This window comes from Maylandia zebra, linkage group LG10 (genome assembly GCF_041146795.1).
Source record: "Maylandia zebra isolate NMK-2024a linkage group LG10, Mzebra_GT3a, whole genome shotgun sequence".
In the NCBI taxonomy this organism is placed as follows: Eukaryota; Metazoa; Chordata; class Actinopteri; order Cichliformes; family Cichlidae; genus Maylandia; species Maylandia zebra.
Window position 1 is genome coordinate 8747854 of NC_135176.1, and position 21885 is coordinate 8769738.

At 42.9% G+C, this 21885-nt stretch overlaps 2 protein-coding genes across 3 annotated transcripts; one reads left to right on the top strand and one right to left on the bottom strand.

The window, feature by feature from the left end:
• Positions 1 to 97: 97 nt before the first annotated feature.
• On the bottom strand, positions 98 to 9478 carry gab3 (GRB2 associated binding protein 3). Of its 2 annotated transcripts, none has more exons than XM_004557388.5 (10): positions 9281 to 9478; positions 6377 to 6677; positions 4598 to 4754; positions 4053 to 4498; positions 3825 to 3874; positions 2863 to 3115; positions 2508 to 2598; positions 2211 to 2295; positions 1564 to 1674; positions 98 to 1375 (listed from the first exon to the last, which is right to left on the bottom strand). In XM_004557388.5, the coding sequence occupies exons 1-10, from the start codon at positions 9350 to 9352 to the stop codon at positions 1256 to 1258; spliced, it is 1686 nt and encodes a 561-aa protein (XP_004557445.1). In that variant the 5' UTR covers positions 9353 to 9478; the 3' UTR covers positions 98 to 1255. The 2 variants fall into 2 exon arrangements, with proteins under 2 accessions (XP_004557445.1, XP_004557446.1); XM_004557389.5 differs by having other exon boundaries at positions 99 to 1372; positions 9281 to 9477.
• A 2632-nt stretch (positions 9479 to 12110) lies between these two features.
• Positions 12111 to 14717, top strand: LOC143420715 (uncharacterized). The gene is made up of 3 exons (XM_076888823.1): positions 12111 to 12832; positions 13064 to 13579; positions 14181 to 14717. The coding sequence occupies exons 1-3, from the start codon at positions 12407 to 12409 to the stop codon at positions 14715 to 14717; spliced, it is 1479 nt and encodes a 492-aa protein (XP_076744938.1). The 5' UTR covers positions 12111 to 12406.
• Positions 14718 to 21885: the final 7168 nt, after the last annotated feature.

The window sequence follows — 21885 nt, forward strand, 5'->3', positions numbered from 1 at the left end:
CATTAAAAATAAATTCCACATTTTTATTTTTGTAATGAAATATACGATAGCAAAGCTGTGATTCGATATTTGCATCTTCAAAATACACATTTGTTTATAATTGTATTTATATTATAATATGTGTCTCTATCTGTAAATCAATATCTAACTTTGCATACAGTTTGGTTATAATGTATTTTTTGAAAGAGCGTGAAAGAGCAGCTGAATTAGAACAGTGGTCTCATTTATCTGCTTGCATGTGGTTAAAACATTCGCTGACTGATGTGTAAAGTGAGGTGATTGGACATATGTTCAGTAAATAAGATGGTTCACCTGTATAACCAAATGTGTTATGGCAATAATGTTTAAAGTTTCAAGTTAGTTTTGGTTCTTTAAGATGTGGGTAATATTCAGGCAGAATCTCAGAATGGATCATTTTCATTCACGTTATATATTGACACAGAGAGAAATCTTAAAAACAACATTTTATCATTAAAAAAATTCTTCAGTAACATCTCTATACATATATTTACAGCATTTTTTTAATACAGTAAAACAATATGATGCCCTTTTGCAAATCAGGTGAAACTTAATGCTACAGAAAAATCACTGAATAGTGCATGATTAGGCAGTATTTACAGTTCAGTTCTATGGAGACTTAACTTAGTTTTAACAGTGCAATTTTGCATATCCTCTATGCAAAAGAAGGTCTTACTGCTTAATTACTATTGTAATTTTATTTCAATACTGTTTCCCAAAGTGCTTATACAATCTTTTTATTCTTCTTTATCTACACACATCCAAGAGTGACCAGATGTCAACAAATTAAAAGTGAGGTATAATTGTTAAGTTAATGCTGAGGGGTAGCATGTGATTTTAATATATGTGGCTTTAAAAATGCAGGTTAAAGGTTTTTTTGGGTTTTTTTTATACATTTGAAGATTTGAAGATAAGATTTTCCTTGTGTCTTATAAATTGAAGATAAAGTTTGTTTTTAATTTTTTTTTCTGCTCTTACCGTTACATTTTTCATTCCCAGTGACAATTGAGGCTGTTGTTACCTGTCATTGTTAGTCTGTATCTGTTCGATACTCATCTTTGGTTTTCTTGTGAGACTCATGTGTAGGTTGTGAGACATTAGCTTAATATGTGCAGCATGGGAGGGGGGGGTAAAAACTGCTATGGACATAAAATGGTACACCTGGTCACCCCCAATATGTACTCCTTGCTGTTGTTGGCCTTCTTGAAACTGTGTGTTCGTAATTCGTTTCATAGTGTCAGGTCTTCGACTGGCGAACGTCTGTCCACTCCATTTTGGTGTTTTGAAGCGCCTGCGTCTTCTTCTCATCCACCTGCACGTAATCCACTCTGTACTCATCGGACAGGAATGGCTTCTGCTAGACATCGAGAGGGAGAGATAAGCAGACAGTGACGTCACATTTTTAACAGTGATACAATTCTGCTTCACCTGCACAAACATTTAAACTATCAATGCTCCACAGGGTACAGTAGAAGTCTTGCTGTGCAGTTGTTGTCATTTGTCAAATAAAAATAAAGATAAAAATAAAGCCAAATAAAAGCATACCTTCAGCACAGGAGAGGGGGTTGCTGAATTGAAATCCAGTGACAAATAGTCAAGATTTGAACTTCTCGCCCTGGGCTGAACTGGCCCATCAAAGAACTGCTGCCTTGATTCCTGTGAGAAAAAACAAATCATAAAGGCTTCGTAAAAACGTCCCTGTTCTCAGGAAAATGTTTCTGACATATTTACAATCCTAAAGGAACATCAGTCAACAGCAGGTAAGCTTCACTAGTGTCTTATTTTCATTAAATATGTCACTAAACAAAAGCAAAGTGACCTCTGTTCATTTTCAGATTGAGTTTAAGAACACGTCGGAAGCTATATGTGTCTAGAGACACTATGGATGACTAATGTGACTTTTTCAAGGCTTTATTCAGGGAAAATAAAATAAATATGCACATTTTCCAGACCATGAACAATTACAAGTAGCTGAGAAGAATATTTTGGAAATTGGTAGTCACTTTCCACTCCCACATTCTTCAGCTATGTGAGTTCTGAGCATATTTTCCCACTCACAAATGGTTCTATAATAAGACAGTGACAGATTGAGTCATTTTTGTAGTCTTCTTTAAGCATTCTCTAAACCATAGATAGAAAAATAATATTTAAAAAATAATTCTACATATGTTTCCACTGAATAGAAATCCTACCATTGCAGAGGAGCTTGTGACTTCATCTCTTAATTTCTCCCCATTCTCAAGTCGTCTTTCAAGAGGTGAAGGGTTCACTGAAAAGCTGTGAAGAAAGGAACGGAAACAGTTATTTACTTTCAAATTAAAAGGAGAAAATACAGAGAATCCTGAGGTTTAAAAAACATCCATAGCCAAATGTATTCTTAAAAAACAAGGCTCAAACCCTAACTGCAATTTTATTAACCCAATCGTGTGCTTGTTCTTGTTTCTTTAACTCAACACAAAAGTTTGTAGACAAAGACACTTTCTGCTCACCATGAGTCGATCAGCGCTCTGCTCAAAGGGAGATGCGTGGGACATTCTGTGATTGTAGAAAGGCCACTCAGATCAAGAGGTGGGGGTCGAGCTGTGGAGCGAGAAAAGGTCAGCGTTATCAGATTGGCTGCAATTCTCTAACACGGCACAGAAAGGCCATGTCGGAGATCAGTGTTTCTGATACAGGTGCTGTATATCTGTCAGACATGTTCGTTGCATAGATCTGTGACTATGAGAGCGCACAAAGCATAATTTTTAATTAAGCTGTACACATTAAAGTTTACAGAAACAAAACATCTAGCCAAAGATGAAACAAACATTTAGTACTTTCCAAACATTCAGGCTGGACTCTCACCTTTCCTTATGCGAGGTTTTAGATGCCGGTGAATCGGAGGTGGTGCAATAGCACTAAGTTGACTCATTAGTGGGCTGAAAGATGCAGACGGTTCAATACTGTAGGTTGTATTGAGGAAGCTTAATGTCCTTGGGCTCATGGGGATGTAACCATCAGACTCCACGGTCGCAAGAGAAGGAGAAGGCGAAGGGGAAGCCATAGGAACATATGACTCATCCTGGTAGTTTTGAAGTTTTGTGCTATTTAAACAAGGCTGCAAAAACATAAAGCATCATATGATCAGGCACGTGCACTACATCAAATATATTATTATATTACAGCTGGAACATTTGTTAATTCCAGACTTGTTACATACTTGGGGCATTTTTCAAACTATTTTCATTACATGTATTTATTAATAGAGAAATGATACTACAGGGGGGAGTTGCCATTAGTTGAATCCTACAGAGGGATTGTCATTTTAGCAAATGTAATCACTGTATTGTTAGAAGAGAAACATGTCATAAATATGAAGCTAACTTGTAGTGAGACTACTATACTCGTGCAGCCAATCTAATGGTAGCTGATGTCATTGACTTCATATAGGCAGAAGTGGCTAAAAGTAAACTGATTGTAAAAAACAAACAAACAGATAATAGTGGAAAATTAATTCACAATAATGTGATTTGTAGGTAGCTTTGAATGTGTAATACGGGCCATAACTGTAAGTTGCTGCTGACATACGATGACCGAGATAATTTTTTTCTTAGTAAGCCTGATAACAAATCAGACGCTACATGATTGTGCTAATTTTGACTTGAAAGAAAGACTATGTCACACTCATGCTAACCTGAGTCAACTTAAAGCTCGCTGAGGCTTCCTGTTTATCATATGGACATGAAATAGGTGTAAATTTTCTTATCTAACACTTTCTTGAAAAACAAAAAGTGTGCATAAAAATAAAAGTGTGTCACTGTTCTTACCAAATTAATACTTTGTCTCCTTATCTGCATAAATTTGCTCTCGGCATTTCCTAAAAAACAAACAAATAAACCAAAGAATTATGTCTTTTAACTTCTTTAAAAAACTCTTTTAAAATCAGCTGATATGAGTATGAATCAAAAAGCATCCTGATCATATTTCCACCAGGTTTATGTTTCACTGAGCAAGGATCATCTTCATCAGCTTCTATACTGTGCATTAGGATTTACCCAATTTGAAATGGTCCAGGCTCGACAAAGAGGTCCTCCGGGGGAAAAATCCAGCATTGCTCGAGAAATGGTGCGCACTCATTGCCCTCGTCCTTTGAAGGCCTTCGTCGCTTGCGTACTCTGACAGGTGATTAGGCTTGGGTGGCAGTGGAGGGGGTGTTAGTTTATCACCCGTCGCCTCAAACATTGCGGGAGAATGTGGTTTGTCGAACTGGAAGACACTTGTGGCGCAGTGATGTAGTGGAGAGGAAGACGATGAAGGCAAAGCTATGGAGGTGCATGGAGCGCTGAATGGAGGGTTGCTTAGCCTCCCATGGGGGAAAAGAGATGGACTGGGACTAGTGTGGGAGATTGAGGATAAAGAAGATTCGGTGCAGATGTCCTTGACGGCATCGTCTGATGACTTCTGCTCCAGAGAGATCTCGGAGTTTGAAAAGCTGTTGTGTCTGCAGATAAGGACAAAAAAATGCAAATATCACATTTGTTACACACACCACACAGCTATGATTTCAGCTTGTGGGACATGTTGCACACACTGTACATACCGACTAGTGATCACACTCCCCGTCTCACACTGGGAGAGAAAGAGGTAGTCCGGTGGATAGCTGGAATCTTGTTGGCTTTCTACAGATGCTATATCAGAGCTGTCAGGTGACAGCTGAAGGGAGGTGGGAGTGTGAGGAAAGCTTTCCTCTGAGCTCTCTGTTGACAACAAGAAGAAAGAAACACAGAGAATGTAAGTGAGCAAGTGCAAAGCCAGAAGATGCAATCGTTCCCTGCCTGCACTCACTCTTCATATTCTGCATTTACATATGAAGTGGTATTTATATTGCAAGAAACTTGAAAGCAGATATGTCTTCTGTTTATAAATCCCCTCATTCTTTCAGGCAGGTTGGCCCTTGTTCAGAAATTTGTTTCATTCCATTTCACTCAAGGCCCCCCTCAAGTCAAGGCCGTTCCCGCAGCACTAATCCAAAAGTCTTTGGATGTTCTCATGAAATATTTGCTATTAGATATTTGTGTCCTACTGTGGGCACAGAGCAACCTTTTAAAAGCCTTTGCAAAACTTATGAGTTGCTGCAAAGAGCTCTCGAGATCTAAGGTCTACTGCTGCCGTCCAGAATTCTCAGTAAAAATCTTTGTGCAACAGTAATTGTGCGCCACAACTCACGACTCCATTTTTTGATTTACAAGCTTGTGGCATATCGGCAAAAGTTGTGCCGTTGCTCTATCTCCTTCATGCAGATGACAGCTTTTTAACAGACGCACGCTGAAGTCTCCTCCACAAAAATGACACTTGAAGCAAAGGCCGAATCAGCAGCGTGATGATGGTAAAGTGTCGATGTGTTAGATTCAAAAAATCTAATTACACCCCGAAGCATGGAGGTGATACAAAAGTGCCATGTGCTCATTTGAATGTAATGTTGAGCTGTTCTTATCCCCTCAGATCCAGAAGCGACGTTAGGCTGCGTGACAGGGAGTATGCAGAACTGCAACGCTTATGACCGCTGGAAACACACATGCAGACAACAGCCAGGCTCCTGATAAAACGTGAGGTCAGGCTTTATCTAAACTGTGTACACTGCTTCACCAGAACTTTTATTTGAATTTATTTCCATTGCGCGCGTGTGTGTGTAGACAAACTGTAGTCAAAATATTTACATATTTCAAATGATAAAAGGGGAAAAATACAGCAATGTTTCCTTGTTGTTGTTGCTGCTGCTGCTGAAGTGGAAAAAAGTCCAGGTATGAAATGGTGCTAATCACATGTAGTGACACGATTGTGAAAATGTTTCTGAAGTTCAGACTTGTAAGGTCATACAACCAACCTGTGACAACCACAGTATTGTGGTACCCTTGCTGTGTTCCAAAGTTTCTAATTTTGAAGACTTTCAAGCTCATCCAATGCTTTCAAAGCCACCAATCCAACCTTAATGGTACTTCAGAAGTACAATTCACTTAAAATCTAGATCCAAAATCTGCCTTCCTTGGGTATATTTAAAATGGGTTTGTTTTTTTAAATCTTAAAGGGAACAGGGAAATAAATCTTGTACAAACAGCATGGTTGAGAGTAACCTGATTGTAAACCTGAAGAATTTATTGCAGATTTGCAGTTTTTTTTTTTACAGTTGTCAGTAAGGTGCAGTCTTACACTTGATGCCTCAGTTAGCATGGGAAACGAAAATCATGAAGCTCCAAACAAACAGTTTGTTCTGACCTCATAAAACTCCCCACTTCCTGAGTGGTGACACCAATTTGTTTTGGACCAGCAGAGGGAGTCTACACGATTACTTCAGTGCAGCAGCGTCTTTCGACATGTTTACCTGCATCCTCCAGGCTCCCAAACTGGCAAATCTGACTAATGCTGCTGATCCAGCTGTTCATCTCCTCCTCGGTTTTGGCCACCAGGTAGAAAACACGAGATGAGGTTTTTACCACGAAGAGGTGCTTTCCGTGAAAGTCCCTCTTTATCCGCAGTTGCCCTTCCAGCATTTCCACCACGCACTCTTTCAGGTCAATGGTGCGGATTGGCTTTTTGGAGTTATTGCTCTGATAGTATTCCAGCACATCTGGATCACCGCTCATGCGACCTCTTCGAAGCACAAACCAACGTTTCCTCCATGCCTGCAGGTGCAAGAAGTAAAGAAGGTTTAATGGCCTTGCTCTTGAATTTAAATTTCACTCAATATTATGACTCACTTTAAATACAGTGCTTCATAATTCAAACTGTAGCATCAGCCTTTCCCGCCAATTTTGCTAATCACGAGAATTTGATCATGGCCCCGCTAACAGCAACGAGCTAACTAAGTTTCTTTGCCTTTGTTATGGTCAGTAAGCGGAACCTCAACTCAAATTTCCCAGAAGTGCAGAGAAGAGGAAGTTCACTGTATTTAGCAGAAAATGTCTAACAGAATGAAAGAGGTATTTATAAAGAGCCTGGTCACTTCTTTGAGCTGAAAACTAACTGAAAACCTAACACTGAAACTGCACTAAAAGGTATTTATAGCTACTCACAATGAGCACCGCCTAAGCCCTCTATTCCAACCGAGTTTCATCCTAGCCATGGAGCTGTTACAGTTCAATAATAATAATTAATAAGAATCACGTTAAGAATAATAAAGGTGTGTGTGATGTTATCGTTTCACTCTTGGTTTTTGTGGCTTCGTTGTTGTGGCTGAGTCTCTTCTGATTCTCTTCAAGGCTTGAAATTGTGTAACATTTCTTTCTGTGTGTAACAAATGCTCTCCTGCAACAAGTCAGTTGGTGATTTATGTGTTCATTCCAGGAAATGGTTAGACACACACAGACTTATTGCCTAAAAAAACACTACTAAGCTTAAGAGGAAACCGTAACTAGACAGATGGCAATTTTGATCCTGTAGATGTTCTGAAAATGACAAGTTTCGCACTCCTAAAAAGGAGTTGGTTTGTGTACCCAGGTTCATCTAATGGAAGCAGATGGTGAGTGTAGAAGCCAATCAATAGATTCTGTATATTCTGATGAAATCAGGTTTCACCCCCTAATTAAACATGGACCTCCTTGCTTTTCTTTATATTACCGTAGGCTAAGGCCTATAGTTTATCTCCAGATTGTAGATACTGTATGTCTGTTTAATTTGGAAAAAAAAAAAAACATCGCAAGTCCGACACTGATCTGAAACTCACAAACAAGCTTGTTTTCTGTGTTTTTAAAGTTTCAACCACATCAGATGCAGCTTCCTTATCTTCTGTCACGTGAGGTTAGTTCGAAACTCTGGTCACATGGGTAACGGTTGGTCAGCAGTGGTGACAAATGAGTAACTTGTCCTTGTTGAGATTATTTGTCGCGATTATTTTGTGACTCCCACAACAGAAAGCCCCAAACCATAATTAATAATTAGTGGTTCTGGCTCTGGCTGTTCTACCAAAGCCAGAACTCAAAGACTGGAGGAGCTAAATGGAATTCAGCCATTTTTAATTACATTCTTTACACCCCTGTATCTGTTTGTGACAGGTCAAAGTGTATTCAGCCAAGAAGTGGCTTAATATGAAGACAAGTGAGATTTATGGTATTTTTTACTTTGTAGTATATCAATATTTTAAGTTTAATTGGTGTTTAGATGATATCTCCCCACCTTTTCTTTATTTAAAGGAAAACAAGGTGTGAAATCCTGGAATCAGACACTGTGATAGCAGCAATGTGACAAACATCTGATAGCGCTGCATGTGTATATCTGAGTAAACAAAATACAGACTCCTGCTCCACTTCATCACGTACACTGATGGACTGCAAACTGCATTTCCAGAAAGTGGAAACACAATGTTGACAGAGCTCCTTCCAGCGAAGTGTATCTCTAGCAACACAATCAAACCAACACCTTAGTTAACTACCACAGCCCCTTGCTCCTTCAGTCTTGTCGGCATGTTACTTACAAAGATAAATTTGACCCAGATAATTACTAATTTTCATACAGGCAAGACCAGAGCCTGATATTTTGAATAAGGCAAACAGTGAGTGTACCAGTCTATACAACTGTGGATTTGCATGTCATGCTAAAATAAGTTTCTATTTCCCATCCCAACACTGTCAACACACATACACGCATGTAAACCCCCCCTCCCGCACCGCAAAAAACCCAATACACACACACCCTTTCCTTACACCGCTGTTGACAAATGGCCCTCCACCTCCTCTATTCGTACAGAGGAAGTACATACAGCCATCATCGAGCTGGACTATTTCTGCTTGTCGCTTAAGTGTCTGACTGCCCCTGACATTACTTCCCATGTTTCACAACACACAGACGCACAGAGCGCAGAGCAAGTGGCCAGCCTGACACTATCACATGACCCCCCACAACCACAAAACAGTCAAGGCTGGATGCTGTTTATGTAAGCTATTACATATACTCGCTGCAAGGACTCACGTCCAAATGTGTCTGAAGCACATCTGCAGTGAGTGGGGTATTGTTGCTAAAACACATGACTGCTATAACTACGCCAACACGCAAAAGTAAAGTGACCTGTACCAGAGATGAGGTAGGTGATATAAAGGAGACCGAGACAAGGCAAACATACAAGTCAGTGTATCTCTTAATCTTCATTCTACATCGCAGCATACACACATAAACACACATACACACACACACACACACACACACGCATAAACACAAGGCTCAGCACCACAGCCTGGCATTCGTCCTCCTGGCAGAGGACATAGACAAGTGTCCGATGTGTGCTCCTACTCACAAATCTCTTCAGTTTCTTCTCCGGAGGGGATTTAATGAGCCAGCCTTTACAGACCACATCCCCAGCACTCATCTTGGCTGCAGTGTGTCGTCCTCACGGCTGCTCCTGCCGCTGCTGCTGCTGCTGCTGTTGCTGCTGCCGTGAAACTGAGAGTAAAGCATATCCTGTTCTGGTATTCAGCTCAGCCACTCCAAAAAGGAGGAAGTAAAGAAATTGATCACACTGACGCTGAGAGAGAGAGAGAGAGAGAGAGAAAGAGCGCACAGAGAGAGAGAGAGAGAGAGTTATGCATGTACTGGATGTAGCTCTTGGCCTGAGGGGGAGTTAATGAAGAGAAAAACACTGTCAGACAAGATCTGACAGATATGAGGATTTAGACTCACTGACTGGTGACATACAATATGTCGCCTTGTCACATTCTATTATAAGACCTGCAGTACAAACATCAGTGATTTGTTTTTTGTCTGTTGATTTGTCAGTTTCCTCATGTGGCTGAGGTTTCTGAGCTCCACTGAAATACATAGTGGTTTTCAGTGAACCAATGAAAACACCAAACTCCCGCCCTACTTGAGGCTTAACGATATATTAAAAAAAACCTCATTTACATGCGAGCTTCAAGAAAAATCTTGGTGGTGATTACTAGGAGAACGGCTATAACAGCTATTATTTCTCTGTTTGCTTTTCTATCCAGGCCTAGGAAGCTGTTTACATTTAGTTCTGAACAGGTTTTAAATGCAAACCATCTTGGGTCTTAGGTTGCTCATGGTAGGAAAGGTCACGAAAGATAATTCACACACTCGTAAGAGCACTGAAAATTGGGTGTAGCAATGTTTTCAAGCATTTATGAAAGTTGTGCATGTTTGCTATTCAGTTTGCTATAGTTGACAAGACCAATAAAGTTCTAATATTAATAAATAATAACATCTATAAATGTCTAAATAACCTGACACACTCCTTAAAGGTGCTCAGTGGCATGGTGGTAAATTCCAAGTGTCTCAGAGCACATCGAAACAAGATTCTGCTTGCCCATTCCTCTGAACCTAAATGGAATATCAAACTGCATATAGAAAGGGATCTGTTATATAGTCATATCCGTAGTTCTTGTCTTTAATTTTAATGCTGTGATTATTGCTTTAAAAAAATAACTTTTTATATTCAGGGTGTTGTTGTTGTTGTTGTAAAACATGCAGTTACCGTTTCCTGTTACTTGTGTGGTAATTTCCTTTGGTTCATTACAAAATTCCTCTGAATTCAGGCCATCATTTTCCTTACTGCTTCTTCATAATACTTAAAATACATAGGGGAGACCGGGGATAGTTGTAACGTGGGTCAGTTGTAACACTTCCAATTTCTCCAATCAGGGCTAAGTTTCAAATGATGTGACTCATCCTGTGCATGCCCAACTCAGTTCTGCTATCACATGTGAAAAATCAGCACATTTTGTCAAACACAGACAATTTAACACGAAAAAAAGTAATTTGTATGCCAAAAAGTAAGTTTTTCTACTTTATTTCAATTTCTAATAGCATTATCTGCTTTGCAGTTAAACTCATCAAACTTGAATTATGTTATTTGTATGTCTATGGGGATATATTCTGTGTAGGTCTTTAGTGCTAATGTTTTAGCCGTTGGCTGTAATGTAAGCTAGTTCATGGCTATAGGAGTCTGGGTCAGTTGTAACAGCAACAGTCTGGGTCAGTTGTAACAATAATGCAGATGTTACAACTTACCACACTATTACTTTAACTTATATTAAACAAGTTGGGGCAACAACATCAGCAGAGATTCACTGGTCACATTTGTATATGCGGTTAATGCCATTGGCAACACAATTCCTCCACTGTTTGTGTTCCCACACATACATTATGCAGACCTCTGTGTCAGAGATGGACCAGTAGGAAGCACTGGTAGTGGAAATAAGTCAGGATGGGTGCAAGAAACAGATTTCCTCATCTTTCTGAAGCACTTTGCAAACCACACCAAGGTAAACCCTGAAAAAAATAATGGAATTGCGATGCTGGTGAACAACTACATTTTTTCAGCTTCATTGTTATGTTTAAAATTGGTGCAAGAGCTGTAGGTTATAATGCCCACTGAGCCAATGAGGCCAAACTCAAGGAAGACCAACCAAAATTAATGAAATATTCATTTGCAGAAAATTCCATAATTTGTCTTTTTTGGGGGGTTGGAATATGCTCAAAAGCTAGATTTCTGCATTCTGTCACACACACACAGAGCTACATAAATGGCTCTAAGTGCATTCATGTGTTGAATAAACAAAGATTACATGTTAATGTTTTGTTAGTACCCTTATTTCATTGTGTTACATTTTACCCCAGGATATGTTACAACTAACCCAGACTATGGGGTTAATTGTAACATTTCACTCTTTGTGTTTGAGACCATACCATGCAATGGGTAACTGTGCTGCAGAGAAAATAGTTGCACTATTTAATAGCAGAGACATGTAAATACTTTGCATTACATTTTGAATCCACTACCTTAAAAGAGCTCCAATTTACAGACAGAAATGTCAAAAATGTTACAACTATCCCCGGTCTCCCCTACTTAATATATTGTAAGTGCAAAGTGTCATGGTCCTGGGTCGTTGACCCAGCGTTTTGTGTTTTGTGATTATTTCCCTCTGTTCTAGTTATTCTGTGTCCTCCCCCCTTGTGTCCGGTTCGGGTTCTAGATTTCCTGTTTTGTTCTGAAAGTCTGTGTCTGTTGTCATTGTGTTCAGCTTGTGTCCTCCAGTCATCATGTGTATTCAGATCAGCTGTTCTTCCCTCCTGTGTGCGATTACCCGATTAACTTGTGTGTGTGTGTGTGTATATATAGTGGGTGTCGGTCTGTGTTCGTTGTCGGCTCGTCTGTGTTTCTTGGTATCCTGGTCTGCGTCTCTCTGCGCCGCTCTCCGTTTTGTAAGATTTCAGGTTTGCTCTTTAGTTTCTCCCAGTTTAGGTTTCCGTTTGTAATTACTCGTGCTTCATTGCCTGTTTTTGCCACTACCACCCTGTAAATAAAACGTCACTCGTATCATCAGTTTGCTGCATTTTGGGTCCTCCTTTTCCTCCACACCACACGGCTCCCTCCCCCAGCCGTGACAGTACGAGCCGACCAAACATGGACCCAGCGGCATCCGCACCTCCCGAGGAGCTTCGGGAGGAACTAATTGACTCTGTTTCCAGGTTGGTTAACCTATGGCTCGAGCATGAGGGGGAAGAGTGTCTCCGCGCTGTAGAAGCCAGGCTACAGCAGCTCATCTCTGCTCACTCCTGGCTGCTGGACTCTCTTCACCCGCTCGCACAGGACTTCATACTCAACGAACTGCACCTTCACCCACCAGCCGCTACCGCTTCCCAACTCAGCCCGGCGGCGAAGATTTTGCCCGGCCCGCCGGAGGTTTTGCCCGGCCCGCCGGAGGTTTTGCCCGGCCCGCCGGAGGTTTTGCCCAGCCCGCCGGAGGTTTTGCCCGGGAGGAAGCGACGATCGCGCCGTCGGCGCATCACCCCACAGCCGAAGACTAGGACTTTGGAACTGCCAGCTGTGGTGAGTGAAAAGGACCCTTTTTCTGTTTTGGACTGTGTGGCTGTGTTTTTTGAGTCGGCTGCCCTGCCGGTAGCTCAGTTAGCTGCCCAGCAGCCACTAGCTCAGTTAGCCACTCAACCGTCACCCCCATTACAGTCACAGCCAGACCTATTAGACACTTGGTTACAATCCATAGCTCAGTCAATAGCTCAGTTGACAAGAGACTCATCCGCCTTATTATCACCTATTCAGCCATCGTTGTCACCAACTCCTCCTGCACAACAAGTTAAGTCCATCCAACCCGGAAAGAACTATTTTTCACCTGTTCATGTCAAGCAGAGAGACACACCACATAATATTGTAATCAGTCCTCAAAAGCTGGCCAGCCCAGAGACTGTGACACACTCCAGGGCCTCCCCAGAGGCTGGGTCCCAGCCCCCGGCCGACTCTGGACCCCTGGAGATTAAGAAGCCAGCTGAGGACTGTATCCGGCTGTCGCTGCCCGAGCTGGGTCAATGCTCTGTGCAGCTGCAGTCTGCCTTGTGTTTGCCAGAGGCCCGTGCGCCTGCTGGTTCTGACCCGTACCTGCCAGAGGCCCGTGCGCCTGCTGGTTCTGAACTGTGCCTGCCAGAGGCCCGTGCGCCTACTGGTTCTGACCTGTGTGTTCCAGGGGCCCCGGTGCCCACTGGTCCAGAGACTGTTTTCGCTGGGGGGCCCGAGGAGCCCGTCCAGCCTCCTGCTTCGCCTGCTGGGGGGCCCGAGGAGCCCGCCCAGCCTCCTGCCTCGTCAGCTGGGGGGCCCGAGGAGCCCGCCCAGCTTCCTGTCTCGCCAGCTGGATGGCCCGAGGAGCCCGTCCAGCCTCAAGACTCATCGGCTGGAGGTTCAGGAGAACCTAGCCAGCCTCAAGACTCGTCAGCTGGGGGGCCCGAGGAGCCCGTCCAGCCTCAAGACTCGTCAGCTGGAGGTTCAGGAGAACCTAGCCAGCCTCAAGACTCGTCAGCTGGGGGACCCGAGGAGCCCGTCCAGCCTCAAGACTCGTCAGCTGGGGGGCCCGAGGAGCCCGTCCAGCCTCAAGACTCGTCAGCTGGGGGGCCCGAGGAGCCCGTCCAGCCTCAAGACTCGTCAGCTGGAGGTTCAGGAGAACCTAGCCAGCCTCCTCCCTCGTCAGCTGGAGGGCCCGAGGAGCCCGTCCAGCTGCCAACTGCAGCCTCATCATCCTCGCCAGCTGCAGCTTCATCCACGCCACGGGCAGCAGCAGCTTCTTCCACGCCTGCAGCGCTACAGTCTCCGGCTTCCACGCCGTCGCCTGCTGCAGCCTCATCATCCTCGCCAGCTGCAGCCTCCGAGCCTTCATCCTCGCCCGGTGCAGCATTGTCATCTGCCTCGCCTGGCCCGGCCTCCGCTTCGGCCGCGCCTGGTCCGGCCTCCGCTTCGGCCGCGCCTGGTGCTGCGACGGCCACGCCACCTTCGGGTCCCGAACTGCCGCCTCGACATCGGCGGTCATCTACCAGGCCGCTGGTGGAGCGTCATCGTCAATATGGACGACCTCCTAGACGCCGCCGCTGCCTTCCGCGCGGTCGGCCTCCAGACTTGTGTCATCGTCGCCATTGCTGTCCGCACGGTCGGCCGCCTGAACGGTTTCCTCGTCGCCACCGTTGCTGTCCGCACGGTCGGCCGCCTGAACTGCCTCCACCCCGCCGCCGCTGCCTTCCGCGCGGTCGGCCTCCAGACTTGTGTCATCGTCGCCATTGCTGTCCGCACGGTCGGCCGCCTGAACGGTTTCCCCGTCGCCGCCGCTGCCGTGTGCACGGTCGGCCCCCTGAACTGCCTCCACTCCGCCACCGCTGCCTTCCGCTCGGTCGGCTTATGGATCTACGTTGCCGACGTGGCCGGCCTCAGAAAATGAACTGTCCTGAACTTCTGAGTTGTCAGCCTCCGGGCCGGCCTCCTGAACTGTGTTTTGTTCTCGTGCTCCAGCATGTGTGTTTTTGTTTTGGACAATTCTCTCGGTTCGCTGGAGCTTGTGTTGGTCCCTCCGTCCTGGGCCCCCGCCGCCCGCCCTGGGTTGGTCGTCTGTTTTTGTTTTGGGCTGTCTGGAGCCAGCCCTTGGAGGGGGGGGGTACTGTCATGGTCCTGGGTCGTTGACCCAGCGTTTTGTGTTTTGTGATTATTTCCCTCTGTTCTAGTTATTCTGTGTCCTCCCCCCTTGTGTCCGGTTCGGGTTCTAGATTTCCTGTTTTGTTCTGAAAGTCTGTGTCTGTTGTCATTGTGTTCAGCTTGTGTCCTCCAGTCATCATGTGTATTCAGATCAGCTGTTCTTCCCTCCTGTGTGCGATTACCCGATTACCTTGTGTGTGTGTGTGTGTGTGTGTGTGTGTGTGTGTGTGTGTGTGTATATATAGTGGGTGTCGGTCTGTGTTCGTTGTCGGCTCGTCTGTGTTTCTTGGTATCCTGGTCTGCGTCTCTCTGCGCCGCTCTCCGTTTTGTAAGATTTCAGGTTTGCTCTTTAGTTTCTCCCAGTTTAGGTTTCCGTTTGTAATTACTCGTGCTTCATTGCCTGTTTTTGCCACTACCACCCTGTAAATAAAACGTCACTCGTATCATCAGTTTGCTGCATTTTGGGTCCTCCTTTTCCTCCACACCACACGGCTCCCTCCCCCAGCCGTGACCGTACGAGCCGACCAAACATGGACCCAGCGGCATCCGCACCTCCCGAGGAGCTTCGGGAGGAACTAATTGACTCTGTTTCCAGGTTGGTTAACCTATGGCTCGAGCATGAGGGGGAAGAGTGTCTCCGCGCTGTAGAAGCCAGGCTACAGCAGCTCATCTCTGCTCACTCCTGGCTGCTGGACTCTCTTCACCCAATAATCATCCCACAGATGTAATATTATCTACAGCTACTCTTAGTACCATTGATGTTAAGTTAGACTCTTTTTCTCCAATTGATCTTTCTGAGTTAACTTCAATAATTACTTCCTCCAAGCCATCAACGTGTCTTTTAGACCCCATTCCTACAAAACTGCTCAAAGAAGTCCTGCCATTAATTAATGCTTCAATCTTAAATATGATCAACCTATCTCTAATAATCGGCTATGTACCACAGGCCTTCAAGCTGGTTGTAGTTAAACCTTTACTTAAAAAGCCATCTCTAGACCCAGCAGTCTTAGCTAATTATAGGCCAATCTCCAACCTTCCTTTCATATCAAAAATCCTTGAAAGAGTAGTTGTCAAACAGCTAACAGGTCATCGGCAGAGGAATGGCTTATTTGAAGAGTTTCAGTCAGGTTTCAGAGCTCATCACAGCACAGAAACAGCTTTAGTGAAGGTTACAAATGATCTTCTTATGGCCTCTGACAGTGGACTCATCTCTGTGCTTGTCCTGCTTGACCTTAGTGCAGCGTTCGATACTGTTGACCATAATATCCTATTAGCGCAATTAGAGCACGCTGTAGGTATTTCAGGTACTGCGCTGCAGTGGTTTGTATCATAATTTGTGCACGTAAATGGAGAGTCCTCTTCACACACTAAGGTCAATTATGGTGTTCCACAGGGTTCAGTGCTAGGAACAATTCTGTTTACATTATACATGCTTCCCTTAGGCAGTATCATTTGAAGACATAGTATACATTTTCACTGCTATGCAGATGACACCTAACTCTATCTGTCCATGAAGCCAGATAACACACACCAATTAGTTAAACTGCAGGAATGTCTTAAAGACATAAAGACCTGGGCCCGTATCCCTAAAGAATCTTTGTGCAAAAAGTGGCTCCTAGCGGCCAAATTCTAAGAAAATTCTCAGAGTCATGACGTTTTCTTAGAATTTCCCCTAAAAGTGACATGACAATCCCAGTTAATGTAAAAGCTATTCCTCAAGATTCCTAGCGCTTAAAAGGGCTCCTAAGGCGAGATCTGCTAAGAGCAGGGAAGAGGACTTTTAGTGGCTTAGGAGTTCCCCTAAGCAGCTGCACAAAATGGCCAACAGAAGAGGCAGGAGAGATGTCCTGCAAACACTGGATGACAGGGAATTATTGAGATGCTACAGATTGGATCGTGCAGGAATCATGTTTGTGGTGGATCTCCTTAGAGATGCAATTACTTCACCAACTCGACGCCACAACGCTATTACACCGGAGACGAAAGTAATCACAACCCCGAGGTATTTGGCAACCGGGAAAATGCAACAATGCAGCAGTGATGACTTGGGTCTGCAATCACAGACATTGCTAAAAGCTGAGCCGTGTTACCCTCGTTAAGACCACACTGGACTTGTAACGTTGTGATTTCTACTTCATTAAGGACAGCCTCTTGAGATAGGCCATCTTGTTTTCAACGGGGTCCATATGGGAGTGAAAGTACAAAATATGCCAGCTAGGATATTAATATGAGCAAATAAGACACGAATCATTATTTGAACAGGGTGTAATGAGTTTAAGTTTTCACATATTTTAGATTCTAATGGCTATAACCCCTACAGCTTACTATTCATTTTCCAGATATTTTCTTGAATGTGAAATATTATTTACAATTACAGTCAGCATAAGATTAGAGTATATAATATGTTTATTGATTTGAGGGTACATCCTTTGCTCATTATCACCAAAAGCTCATTTCCATCAAACTTGTAGGATCAACCAATCACGGCTTTTGAAATGATGACTCATACCTAGCAACGGGGTCAACCACACCTCCTCACTAAGATAGGATTTTCCATCCATTCCTTGCTCAGAGTTCACTGAAAATGTTCTGGAATCACTTCTAAGCTAAAACTCCTGGCAAGGAATTTTTAGGTTAAGTTAGGAGCTCTCTGAGAGGATTCTCAGAATCTTTAGGGATACGGGCCCTGGAGTCCATCTGTTAAAAATCACATTCGGTTAGAACGAATGGTGATGGTTGGGGATAACTGCAGTGAGGCGGCAGGTTAAAAGAAGGTTTAGGCTCCTGTATGGTAAGAGTAACTGCGTTTTGCTAGTGAGCGGGCTAGCTAACCTTGTAGCCGTAGTGTAGCCCTCAGGCAGTAAACCAAATTTCTGGTTAGTGTCCCTTAAAAATTATTATTATTTATTTTTTATTTAATGCCACAAGACACATTACTGTTGTGTCAAATGAAGAGGAGACGAAGAGAGTTTGACAGTTGACCTGCAGGGTGCTATCAGGAGCTGCAAATGCTAATGCTAATATCGGGGTTTTTACGTGTTAAAGTTGAAATAAATATATTTTCTAAATATATATACATATAGACCTGCAGGGAGCCACATGCTCACCGTCTGATGATGAAATTTACTCAGTCCCTTGCAGGTTCCTTGATGTGGAAAACATAATCCCAGACAAAATAGTGCTTGCCTTAGGGCAATATTATGCAGTTAGACTACTCTTCTTAGGGTATTAATCCTAAATTATGGTCTTTGGGGCTGCTTGTTTCAGGTTTTTAGGTGCTTCCCTACTCCAACACACTTAATTCAAATGATTATCTTCGAATAACTAGTTGTGTTTGAGCAGAGACTGTTAAGAGGATAACCTCTGTTAATGTTCTGAGAGCACTGACTCAGTGGTGGAATGTATATATGTAGTCTAGTTTAGTAGTCTAGTTTTGTTTGGATGCAAATTTATTACACGCATGCACCAAACGTGCTGTGTTTCTGCAGAAAATTTGTCCTCAAAAACTTACTGTGAAAAAAATGAAGTTGACATCAAGTGCTGATGAGCTGGTCCAGATGTTTCTAAACAAGAAAAGAAAGAAACTGAGATTCTGGGTCCATCCAGTTCTCAAAGAAGGCAGCAGCAGAGAGAATTTCATGGTTTGATCCAGGAGTTGAAGCTGTATCACTGACAGCTTCAACTCCTGACATAAGCTTGAGCTTTTGCTGGCAGAGTGGGCAACACATCTGAGGAGGCAGAGAAATCATTGCATAGAGCCAAATGACCCATAGCAGTGTCTAAGGTAAAAATAGTATTATTTTAATGCTGCAGATTTGTCCAGTGAAAATGACTTGTTCCGGATGAATGGCTGCATTAAGAATACATGAGAATATATGCGAATACATGAGTCCAAGACATATTTTTAACACATGAAATTTTTGCACAGATTTTACACTTGCAGTGTGTAAAGGCCTTTACAGTCAGAATTCAAAAGCTGATCAAAAATGATACAGAAATTACTTGAAGGTGATTTGATATTGCTGGGAAGAGGCTGATGTATTTTTTTTTTTTGCTCTTTATCAGGGCCCAACATGAAAAACTCAGTTTTAAGATTTGCTTGGTGGTATTTACAGCATATGAGCAAAGGTAGTCCACATGTCATGTACGTGACTTTGTTATATGAGATCTCAACCTGCATAGCACATAGGAACACACATCCACTTTGTTTACTTTCACTGGCAGTCATCCACGAATCCACAGAGCTACAGTTACCTCATTAACTTCACTTTTCCCCTGTATCCACTATTCCAACAGTCTTATGTTTTTCTCTTGTGTCTGCTTATTATGCTTCTATTTTTGTCCAGGACTGTTTTTAATCATCCCAGAAAGAGGAGGTATCAGCATCTCAACAGAGACCAAAACCAGCAACCCCATCTGCTGCTCTGAACCTCTCTAGATAGCGTGCAAAAAGAGCAGCACAGACCATTAAAGTCTGCAGGCCAAAACACCAACCAGTAATCTGGAGGAGAACAAGGTGACAAACTCAGCAAATTCACAGCATCCTACAAAGAGGAGTTGGATAAGCTGAGGATTAAGAACAAAGTTGAAAATCACTGAAAGAGGAGAAAAGCAAAAATACACAAAACAGAGAAGAAACTTGAAAACATAAAGACTTGTTGGAAGTCCAGAGAGTGCTAAAGAAAGAGAAAAGGGCAACGCAGAAGGCAAAAAAAGAAATTCACGATGCAAAGAAGGAATTGTTGGAAGTCCAGAAAGCACTGGAAGAGAAGACAAGGGGACTGCAAAATTAATTGTTATAAAGATAGATGGTAGACACTGAACTGTCACAGAAGGATGGGGAAAGAAGAAGAAGAAGAAGCAGGCGAAAAAGAAGACAAACGAACAGGAGAAGACAGTCAAGAACAAGAGCTGCTTCCAAAAGAAAAAAACATCTACTAGTTACACAAACTTTGAGGAAACTGGTGGTTCAACTCAGGGAGAGCGATAGCTTCCTCTTCCTCTCCCGTTTTTCCACTTTCCCTTTATCTTCTCTACCTTCACCACTCCACCTTTAATCCACTTCCTGTTTCTCCCTCCTTTCATCCTCCTGTCTCCATCGTCCCTCTACCACCTTCTCTCCCCTGGCCCTCCACTTCACCTTCTCTCTACTCTACCTTCATTCTCCCTCTGTCTCTTCTTCTTCATCCTTTCCTTACCTTTCCTTACCTTTGAAATGAAGATTCAAAGGTAAGATATATAATAATCTTCACCATCATCAGTGAATAAAAATCAGTCAATAAATAATCCTGTGTGTGTCTGCTTCTACTCCTGCTGGTATGATCTAAAAAGGAATAAAGCTTTGAAGTCTATCAGTGTTTTTACAAGAATACATTTAAATTTAAAACTCCTCTGTGGCTGTGATTGTCACATGAGCCTGAGATGAAGTGTTTCCTCCCTGTGTTTTCATAGATTTATTTTGATCTGATATTCACTCACTGAGTGCCTCTCCTGTTAGATTACGTGGGCAAAGCTTGTTGGGATTTACACCTAGAATCATTATCTGGGGCTTGAAGAAGAGGATATAAGAAAATGCAACAATAATATTCACACCTAGGACCAGAGTGTTAAGCAGGAGGAGTTTAAAAGAGAACCAGACACTCTGAGCACATGAAGCCAAAGGGAACTTTCAATTCACTATCAAATCTATTGATATCATATTGAAATATATCCTAAATTAAAATGACACAAATAAGGCTATCACAAAGCTTCACAAACAGCTGTGAACTCCTCAAAAAAGTGTCCATCATATTAAACTGATGCAGGAAAATGCATCTGGGACTTTTAAGAGTTTCCTTTTCAGTCAAGTAAGCCAGAGTCAAGTTAGGTTCATTTTCAAAGTGTTCCTGAATTTAAACAGGTGAAATGACAGAAAAGGGGATCATCTCCTCCTCTAATGAAGTCTCAGAGCAGCTTCTGGGGGTAAGGAAGATCAGGGCTGAAGAGAATCCCACTCAATGTGCACTTCCATGGCATCACCAAATCACAACCTGTGTAAAACTAGCAAAACAACCTAGCTAAACTGGTCATTGTAAGTGGGGAAAATTGCAATCTCAAATCAAAAAACATGCTACACATTAGGAAATTACACTTTATGTTGCAAGCTAAGTTATACCAGCATATCTTTTTTTTTTTTTTTTTTTTTTTTTGGCATTTGTGTATTGGTATTTGTGGTAGCAGAGTTATATTTAGAAGGCCTGTAATTTGCGTGAAATGTTCTGACTTTATTATGTTACATACACACACATACACACAAACAAAGCAACTCAGAGGCTTTTTTTAACTAAATGATCTTTTATTATATCAGGGAAGTAGTAACTTCTCCTGCCAGTAAAAAGAGCTACCCACCATTGCTTATTTAGCTTTTCTTCTCAAAAAAAGGAAGTACATTAATCCTCATTATCCAACACAAAGTTATTTCCTTGCCTTATAATTTACCAGCAAGCTTTGAAATGTGCAAATGACAAGTCTTTCAAAATCACCATTATGCAGCTGATGGCTGACTATAGCATTCCTATAAACAGAATGAATCCCTTTTACTCACCTGGACCCACAACACCAACGCCCTGGTAAAGAAGGCCCAGCAGCAGCTGCACTTCCTCCATGTCCTGAGGAAGAACAACCTTGGCCAGAAGCTGCTGCTGGCCGTCCACTGCTCCTCAGCATGCTCTCCTACTGCCTGGGTGTTTGGTACATATGGGCCACAACTGAGAACAGGAAGGCCAGAACCGTAATTAACACTGCCCAGAAATGGAGGCCATTGCCAGATCCTCCTGTCTCAGGAAAACCAGGGCTATCACACATCAACCCTTGCACCCCACCCACAACCTGTTTGATCCGCTGCCCTCTGGTCAATCAGGTCCCAAACCTCCAGACTC

Bases quoted from the DNA above. Each gene is read 5' to 3' on its own strand.
- gab3 (XM_004557388.5), bottom strand. From the start codon at position 9,352: ATGAGTGCTGGGGATGTGGTCTGTAAAGGCTGGCTCATTAAATCCCCT. The intron at 4,755-6,376 runs GTAAACATGTCG...TGTTGTCAACAG, and splicing joins TGGGAGCCTGGAGGATGCAG to AGAGCTCAGAGGAAAGCTTT. The intron at 3,116-3,824 runs GTAAGAACAGTG...ATGTTTTTGCAG, and splicing joins GGAGACAAAGTATTAATTTG to CCTTGTTTAAATAGCACAAA.
- LOC143420715 (XM_076888823.1), top strand. From the start codon at position 12,407: ATGGACCCAGCGGCATCCGCACCTCCCGAGGAGCTTCGGGAGGAACTA. The intron at 12,833-13,063 runs GTGAGTGAAAAG...TCACCTATTCAG, and splicing joins CTTTGGAACTGCCAGCTGTG to CCATCGTTGTCACCAACTCC. The intron at 13,580-14,180 runs GCCCAGCCTCCT...CGCCCGGTGCAG, and splicing joins CTGGGGGGCCCGAGGAGCCC to CATTGTCATCTGCCTCGCCT.